This window comes from Vombatus ursinus, unplaced genomic scaffold (genome assembly GCF_900497805.2).
Source record: "Vombatus ursinus unplaced genomic scaffold, bare-nosed wombat genome assembly UNPS02011613.1, whole genome shotgun sequence".
Lineage (NCBI taxonomy): Eukaryota > Metazoa > Chordata > Mammalia > Diprotodontia > Vombatidae > Vombatus > Vombatus ursinus.
Window position 1 is genome coordinate 2,802,325 of NW_020951391.1, and position 8,726 is coordinate 2,811,050.

At 43.9% G+C, this 8,726-nt stretch overlaps 2 protein-coding genes across 3 annotated transcripts in view; one reads left to right on the forward strand and one right to left on the reverse strand.

Moving 5' to 3' along the window:
• KIAA1324 (KIAA1324 ortholog) overlaps positions 1-849 on the reverse strand; it is a 106,100-nt gene extending 105,251 nt beyond the window's left edge. The window contains exon 1 of the mRNA XM_027856804.1: positions 649-849. Coding sequence (XP_027712605.1) covers positions 649-801 — 153 coding nt within the window. The 5' untranslated portion in view covers positions 802-849. The remainder of the gene's footprint in view (positions 1-648) is intronic.
• Positions 850-3,024: 2,175 nt separating this feature from the next.
• Positions 3,025-8,726, forward strand: CUNH1orf194 (chromosome unknown C1orf194 homolog). 2 transcript variants are annotated; one of them, XM_027856805.1, is made up of 5 exons: positions 3,025-3,161; positions 5,273-5,389; positions 6,097-6,212; positions 7,928-8,058; positions 8,554-8,726. In XM_027856805.1, the coding sequence occupies exons 1-5, from the start codon at positions 3,084-3,086 to the stop codon at positions 8,622-8,624; spliced, it is 513 nt and encodes a 170-aa protein (XP_027712606.1). In that variant the 5' UTR covers positions 3,025-3,083; the 3' UTR covers positions 8,625-8,726. The 2 variants fall into 2 exon arrangements, with proteins under 2 accessions (XP_027712606.1, XP_027712607.1); XM_027856806.1 differs by having other exon boundaries at positions 8,557-8,726.

Here is an 8,726-nt window from a genome sequence, read left to right on the forward strand (position 1 = left end):
AAGATAGTATCCTGGCCAGATGCAAAACAAAGCAATTTCTCCCTTAAAAGCTACAGAGAGGAAAGATCCTGGTCCATTTCCCAGCCTGAAAAGTTACTGGATTTAATCCTGCGGAAGTGATTTTTTTGGGGGGGGGGTGTGACTCTGGCTCTCTTTTCTCTCCCCTCCACCCCAATTCTTCCCTTGAAAATGTAAACTGGTCAACTAGTTCACTCTGCCTTCTTCCTTCCACTTTCTTAACTCCATTCTCCTATCACTTCACCCCTCTTCTTTCTGAGGCTCCATCATATTTTTAGCCCTTTGTTTTGAACCACTCTGATTATTTTCCCCTACTTTCCAGAGGAAGGACGTTTCCTCCTTTCATTCTCTCCTGCTCCAGTGGCCCAGGCTCCTCTACTCCTGAGCGACTGACGAGCTGAGGTTGGACAACCGAAGGGTGAAGATATTCTATTTCCTAAGACCCCTAGGGGTTTGACATTTCTATGACGCCACAGTCTGTCCCACCTTCCCTCCCTTCTCCCAGGAACCCAAACTCTTTGGGCCTCTGAAAGTGGCTGGTGCCTTAGTCCCAAGAAGTCTCCACCTGACTCTTCCTCTCTGGCTAAGGGGAGTGGGGAGGAGGGGACATCTGGAAGGAGGCGATGGTACCTCTTCGCAGGCGTGAAGCTCGGTTCCCTGAGCCACCTGGAAAGCAGCCCCAGCCCAGAGCAGCCGCAGCAGCAGTAGCAACACAGCAGGAGGCCTCTCAGTTCTGTCCCAGTCTCTGGCAGAAGGATGGAGGCTGCTTCCAGCTCTAGCCATAGCGCCGCCAGGAGAGAGCTCAGCCTCAGGTGCGGCTGCCGCCACCGCTTCTGCTGGCAGAAGGAAGCAGAACCGGGAGGGAGGCACAAGGGGGGGAGGATGCAAGGGGTTGGGCTCGCCTCAGTCACCTCCCTGCTGCTAGCCCAGGGCCGCCCATCCTCCTCCTCCCACCTTCCCCTTCTCCTCCTTCTACTGGCGTCGCCTTGGCAACCGCCTCCTCCTCCCTTACGCGCGGGTGGGAAAGGGACCACGCGCGATGCCTTCGCCGCTCACCTGCCCGTCGCCATGGCAGCAGCAGCCGCCAAAGCTACCGCCCAGGCAAGCGCGCCGCGTGGGAGGGCACGCGCTGGAGGGCGACAAACGGCTTAACAGGCACGGAAACTGCGCTTGTAAGTGGAGCTTGAGACATTAAACAAAAATTCTACTGGCTCGTGGTCCAGGTGCATCAGTTGTGTGTGTGTGTGTGTGTGTGTGTGTGTGTGTGTGTGTGTGTGTGTAAATGCGGCTTCTTACGTAATGTAGTTCTCTATTTTAGGGAACTGCTTCTGAAAGTCTTCTTTCCTTCACTCCAAAGGCTGGGAGAAGCACGGGCTACCATTTGAGAAGCAACTGATGTAGTGGATGGAGAGCCGACCTTGGCGTCAAGAAGACCCGGACTGAAGTCCAGTCTGTGACACATATATGGCTTTGTGACTCTGTCTCTCCCAGCTCCAGATAACTCTCAGACTAGGAATTACAGAGGACCTGCTGATCAGCCTTAGTAGAGAGAATTTCTTTGCTGGGAGTACCCCAAACCAATAATAATAACTAACATTTATGGAAGTGGTTTACATATAATTATCCCATTTGTGAAATCACAGGTCCAGTTTGAGCGGCCCCTCTACTTTCAAAATACAGGACATTTTCTAGTGCGAATAAATACCTCTGCCCTTGGGGGAACAAGAGTACAAGGGAGGGACAGACAGGAGGCATCATGTGTCAGGCTAGTCAAACTACCACAACCACCTTGATCACTATCTTCTCTTCTATCCTGATGGAGACAGCTTAGGACTCTGAATTCAACCAAGGGCCTTGGGAATAAATAGTAATGCTTCAGTGCCCGGAGCCATCATCCTGGGAAGCAACTTTCATGAAAATGCATCCTGGCAACTGCTCATGCAGGTGCTCTAAGAAAAGAAAGTTCTTGTTTTTCAAGTCTTTGGCACGGTCCAGTGGTTCAACATTAGAAACTTATGATTTTTATCAGTGGAAATGACATTAAAGAAGGGGCATTACTATCTACTTTGCTGATAAATTCTAAGGACCACGGGAATTTTTCCATCTGATTTGCAGCTGAAACCTTTCATGTGTTGTCTACTTCATGATAATGTTAGTTACTGAAGGACAGAGACTATCTTACTTTTTTATTTGTATCCTTTGCGTTTAGAATGTTTTATTCATTTATTCATCTGAATTGTGGCTCTGATGTTCACTATGTGGCCATAGGTAAGTCACTTAAACTATCTGAGTCTCAGTTCCCCCTGCCCATTTGGAGATAAAAATAGTTGCACTAGCCACCTCACAGGACTATTGAGAAAAGTGCTTTGCTAATCTTACAACGCTAGAGAAATACAAGTAACTATGTCGAATTCCTCAATAGCTTTGCCAAGGGCAGAAATGTCATTTTCTTCCTATATAGGGAAAATAATTTTCCACACCATCTTTCGTGACTTTTTTCCCAAAGTAGAAATCTCAAGACGTGTATTGTCTGTTTCCACGTGAGGCAAATTCTCCTGCAGACTCCTGGAAAGCTGTGGGTTTCCTTTGCGACACCGTTCCCTAACCCAGTGCAGAGGATTGAGCGTTAGACCTGGAATCAGGAAGACTTGAGTTCAAATTTAACCTCAGACACTTAGTAGCTGCGTGACCCTGGGCAAATCGCTTAATCCTGCTTGCCTCAGTTTCCTCATCTGTAAAATAAGCTAGAGACGGAAATGCCAAACCACTCCAGTATTTTTTGCCAAGAAAACCCCAAATGGGATCACGAAGAGTAGGACATGCAAAACGACTGAACAACCCTAACCCCCACTCCCCACCACCCCCTGAACTCGCAAAGTTTCTCTGGCAGCGATGTGTCGTCACTCAGACTAGCTCAAATCCTGCCGCTAGGGGCCTCTCTAGTCACAGAGGAGGCGGGGTGTCGCCTAGCAACCCGTGCGTGGGATTCCAAACAAGTGGCACTCGAGATCTGCATTTGTTAATGTGGCTGGTTCTGCGCGCTTTGACAGAGTTCGCTTCTCACTATGCCGCCTACTCGAGTCGCTATACAAACCCCCAAGTTCCAGATTGAAGATACCCACGTGGGCAAAAGGGACTCCCAGGTATATCTCCAGGGATCTGGGATGGGGGTGGAGTGGGCTTCATTTCCTTTCTACAAGGCAGAGAGACGTGTGGGCAAAAGAACAGAACACAAGATTACGAATCTGAAGACAGGTTCGAGTCCTTGTTCAGACTATTGACCTGCTGTATAACATCAGGATAGTCATAAACTCCCCGACCTGGAAGGCTTAGCGGTCCAGAAAACTTATTTATAAATAAACGACCACTATTGTTATCCTGTGAGGAAGCTATCAAGGTCTTTGTCTTCCTATGTAGGGTTTTGGAAATTGATGGGTTCATGGGGTATCCTGGAGATGCACTCTTGGGTAACAGGTCTTATAGTACCCCAAAATGAGCAAGATTCAGTTTAAAGCAATGTGACTTTATGCTAGCTCCGTTTTCCTAAGGCCCTCATATCTCAGTATCCTATCACTTCAGCCTTGAGTCATTCGGAGTGAATAATGGAGTGCCGTGAAAGGAAGTGCTCTAAAACAGGGTAAAAGAGTCATACATGTATTTTCAATACTATCCTTCAATCCTTCCAAACTCCTGGATTTTTAAAATGTTATAGCAACAACAAACATTTGTCAAGGCCCTTAATTTTTCATAGGACTTTGCAAAGATTTTTCTCTTGCATTTTCTCATGTACCCTAGTATATTAAATATTTGTGTATTTCTTTTTCCTTCTTCATTAGACTCTGAGATCCTTGAGAACAGGAACAGTGTCTGTCTTTGCATCCTCAGTCCTGGAACAATGTTTCAAATAGAGTAGCCAATTTGAATTCGAAGTAAGCCCAACTATATGCAAGGCACTATTTCAGAATTCAAATAATTTTTCTGAAGTGATTTGGATGCTTGAAGTGGAGAAGAATAAGAGAAATTAGAGTAATTGCTACTTTAGAGCAATTTTTTTTACAGGTATTCTGATGGATTTTGGGAGAGAGTTCAAGCAAATCACTGCTTTTACTCCGCCATCTTGGCTCCCCCCCCCTTTTTTTACTTTTTGGTGAGGGAATTGGGTTAAGTGACTTGCCCAGGGTCACACAGCTAGTTAAGTGTCAAGTGTCTGAGGTCGAATTGCTACATTATGGCAAAAAACAAAGATTATTCTGTCTCCTAATGCTTAGGCACATAGCTCACAATCAGAAACTTTTGTTTTTTGTTTTTTGTTTTTTTTAGGCAATTGGGGTTAAGTGACTTGCCCAGGGTCACACAGCTAGTTAGTGACAAGTGTTTGGTCTGAGGCCAGATTTGAACTCTGGTCCTCCTGACTTCAGGGCCAGTGCTTTATCCACTGAACCATCTACCTGCCCCCACAATCAGAAACTTTTGCTCTAGAGAGGTAAAAAGCAGGCATTGAAATAACTTCATGACCATATGGTATACTTAGCTTTAATGTGATTATATTAGCTTATAAGATAATGGGGTTTTACCTGTAGTTAGGGTATTAATTATGTTTTGATGCTTCCCTAAGTTTTTTTCTTTCCTATCCTATGAGATTTTTTTTTATTCTTCTTGATATATCTATATCATGACACTGATTGACCAGCCCCATCATTTAAAATTTTTTCCTTCCTTTGCCTCTGTGACAAATTATCCTGTTTTTCCTGTCTCTTTTACCACTTCTTGTTTGGTCTTCCAACTTCTGCATGAATTTCTCCCTTCCTATCTTTGCTTTGCTTTTTTCATTTCTCCTCTCTTTGAGAAAGCTCAACCACTCTCATGGTTTCAATTATCACCTTTTTGCAGCTGACTCCTAAATCTACATCTCCAGAGACTGTTCCATACTCTAGACTGTAGCTGCATCACCGCTACTAAGGCATTTACACTTGGATACTGTCACTACAAATCTCAATATCTCTAACTTGAAACTCACCTTATTGTCAAACAAGCATCTCTTCTTGACTTCCCTATTTCATTGTACGATAACTATCATTCTGCCAGTTATCAAGACTTGAAACATTCAAGGGTCAAGATTCTGGATTCTGGCAACAATTGTCATCCTTTATCTAACTCTAGAGATTCGGCTTCTGGATGCGGAGGAACAAGTGGAGAGCTGTCATGAAAACCACCAGGACATAGCCCTCTGATGGCTGTGATTTGTGTCTTACAGAAAACCCCCTACACCAGCCCAACCCATATTATCCAGCAGCAGGATCCTTGGAACCGGCTCTATGCAACTACCACAGTTGCCAGTATCAGGCGGGATGTATATTTCTATGACCCAGAGGTACAGAGAACTAAGAATCCATTTCTTCCTGTCCTGGAACCATTAGGAAAACAATTTTTAAGGAAATATGGTCAGACTTGGACCTTTTTGGAAGGTCTGTCCTTCCTTATCTATAATCTAAAGGTCTACCAAAAAAGTAATCCAGAACTCTCCTGCCCCACTCCCCACCTCATTCTCAGGTTTCTGGAAAAAGAATCACCGAGAGTAAATCCTGTTCTTGGCTCTGGTTCACCTTGAGCAAGTCACTGTCTTTCTGTGGACTTCCCATGTTCAATTGGCTAAAATGCAAGAGGAGCCTAACCATGGAATGGATTAATATTGATCTCACACAGTACAAGTCAATTATAAAATCCTCTCAGGGGTCTTTATTAGAAAGGGGAGTAGGGATTAGACTCATCTAAATCAGAAAATCAAACTTAATTAAAGTTAAAGGATTATTGTGTTAAGCATCGAGGAGTGCCTCTTATGCAGGATGTCCCAAAAGTCTTAGTGCCGTTTTAATCTATTAGAACTCAAAGCAACAGCTTTTAAGCTATTAGAGCTTTAAATAGCACTGAGACTTTTGGGACATCTTGTATAAGGACTTGCTGCTGGCTCTCAGCAGAAGCAGAGTCCCTACTAAGCTCTTTGGGGGAGAAGTAAAGAGGAATAGGGCTTGGTAAGAGCAAAAGGCCTATAAACAACTGTCCTGCTGGCCTCCACTGCAGATCCCCTTGGATGACTTGGATTTCCGAATAACATCCTTGTACAATCATCATACTGGATTGTTTCAGGACAAGGCACAGGCACTAATCCATCAGGAGACCATTAAGGATACCCATGGGTAAGTGGATCAGACAGTGAATTCTAATAAGAGCAGTCAGTAACTTAAGGGGAAAAGTTTGGCCCCAAGCTTCTTTGCTGAATCTACATATCACCTTCTCACTTCAATATCACAGTATAATTATGCCAAGAATTTTATCAGGAAGGATCTGACTTCTCCAGCCTAGGGAACTCCTGGCAGATTGCAACCCTTCTATCACTTAGTAGATAAATCCTAGGGAAGTTGACTAAAGCCTAGGATCACACTAAGTACCATAAAGAGAATTTGAACTTAGGACATTCTGACCCCAAATCTAGTAGTCCCATCCACTAGGCCACATTATTTCTGCAATAGGATCACAAAAGGTAAATTGTTGGCCTGAAAAAAATTAATATTCTAATTTATATATATACACACAAATATATTTTGTATGTGTACCTTTATTATATATGTGTATACACACACACACACACACACACACCTGGTATAATCTTTTCATGGTTTTCAATAAATGTTTAAATGGACAGAAATCCCTCTGTGCCCTCCCTTGCTAGATATGCCTATACACCAGTCCAGTCTAGCTGGATACCTGCTACACCACCAGTCTAGCTGCTCAGCAGAAATACCCTTGGAATCAATTCCAATCAATTTCCAGTTTTTTTTTGGCATCAGTTGGAACATATAAGCTCAAGATACAGAGGACTGAAAATTATTTTTCTCTAGCTTTGGGTTAGCCTAACCTGAATAAATGATAATCTCATTTATACACACCTTCAACATTTTAAAGCACTTTTTTCACAACAATCACCCTGTAAAAGGTAGTACATGTAGTATTATTCCCATTTTACAGATAAGGAAACTGAGACTGAGACTTTAAGTGACTAGCCTAAGGTGAATGGGCAAAATTATTTTTAAAAATGTTTACTCTGCAATTCAATTAAACAAACACCTAGAACTACTATTATGTAAGGCCTAGGTCCTGAGGATACAAAAACAGAATTGAAAATGCACTTGCCCTACTGGAAGGGGACCTGATTGGTAGAGAGGAACATAGAGGTATTAATCATGTCAGATCTGGGGTTTGAACTCAGGTCTCCTAACACCAAGGTCAAAGTTCCTGCCACTATACTAAGACTCTTCATTGTTTTTTCCCCCAAGAAAATCAAGATTTAGATCCACAGGATTTGAATCCAAGTCCTACCTTATCCACTATGCCTCACTTCCTCTTCCACTTAATCATTGTATGAACCTGAGCCAGTCAGAGGTTCATAGGATCATTGATTTGGAGAGGGAAAGGTACTAAGAGGTCATTGAATCCAATGCCCTCATTCTACATCTGGGAAAACCAAGGCCTACAGAAGGTAGATGACTTGTCCAGGATCACGGTTGGTGAGTGTTCAGAGAACACTGAAAAAAACAAATTTTCTGACTCTAAGGTCACTGCCCTATCCACTACTCCACCCTGCCTCTCAGTTCCTCATATTCCTCATGTGGGCAGGACGATGAAAATCCTTACACTGTCTATTTCACAGGATCAAACAAGAAAATGTATGCAAAAATATATACAAATATATATGTATATGAGGGTTTTTAAATCACAATTTAAAGTGACTTTGAAGTTTAAAAAAAAACTGATCACATGAAGCTTGAGCTTCTGAAATGCTATTCTTACGGGTCAGCTTTGGAATTCTGCTGCATTTGACCCTCCTCTGGCTTCTTTCCCCGGTTTCTTCCAGATCTGTCAAACTCCAGTACCCAGACGAGATACTGCCTCCTCCTCCCCTACCTCCCATTACTACTCGAGCAATGATGAGACACTGGGTCAGCCCCAAGAAGGACTCAATCCACAGTGTCCAAGGGACCATAGGTGAGGCTAGTTGATAACTGGGAAGGTGGATGTGGAGAGTGTTTGTCTTTTAAAAAGGTCCCTAAGCCATATGCTTTCCTTATTGAAAGCAGTGATGGAGACATTTAGGGAGTTAGGTGGTGTCTGGTGGTGCCACCTACTGGGGAAAATGAGGTCTGGGGAGCATATGGGTTGGCTCAATCTAGCCCAAGGAGACAAATGGCTACACAGAAAATTAACCTTAAAGGCAGTACCCAGGAGTGATGGGCACAGTATGAGAACTGAAGAAAGGCAGCAGACATTACTTTTACAGCAGGGGGAAGTTTTACTTGTGCAAAGCACTGCTATACCTTTTTTACTTGTGCAAAGCACTGCTATACTGGCTGCTTCTTGAACTGAAATAGGAGTCTCCTTCAACAATGCACTGAGACCTCAGGGGTGACAGGGGTTCTCAGAGAGAAGGCAGCTGACCTGAGCATCACAGCTTACCAACTCTTGTGTCTCATTTCTCTGCAGTAGCCCCTCACAACGCAGCCACCAATGGCGGCTATTCCCGAAAGAACGATGGCGGCTTCTTCTCCACTTAGGCTTACCATTGCCCACATGAGTAACTCAAGCAGAGGCTCTGCCACTTGCTAGCCCTTCCCTCTGCCCCTCGCCTCCATTAAATAAATTTGTGTTCAGATGAA

What these genes read in the sequence shown, in the direction of transcription:
- CUNH1orf194 (XM_027856805.1), top strand. Translation starts at nt 3,084, where the DNA reads ATGCCGCCTACTCGAGTCGCTATACAAACCCCCAAGTTCCAGATTGAA. An exon ending in TGGGCAAAAGGGACTCCCAG is followed by an intron (nt 3,162 to 5,272) that starts GTATATCTCCAG and finishes TGTGTCTTACAG; the next exon opens with AAAACCCCCTACACCAGCCC. An exon ending in CAGTGTCCAAGGGACCATAG is followed by an intron (nt 8,059 to 8,553) that starts GTGAGGCTAGTT and finishes ATTTCTCTGCAG; the next exon opens with TAGCCCCTCACAACGCAGCC.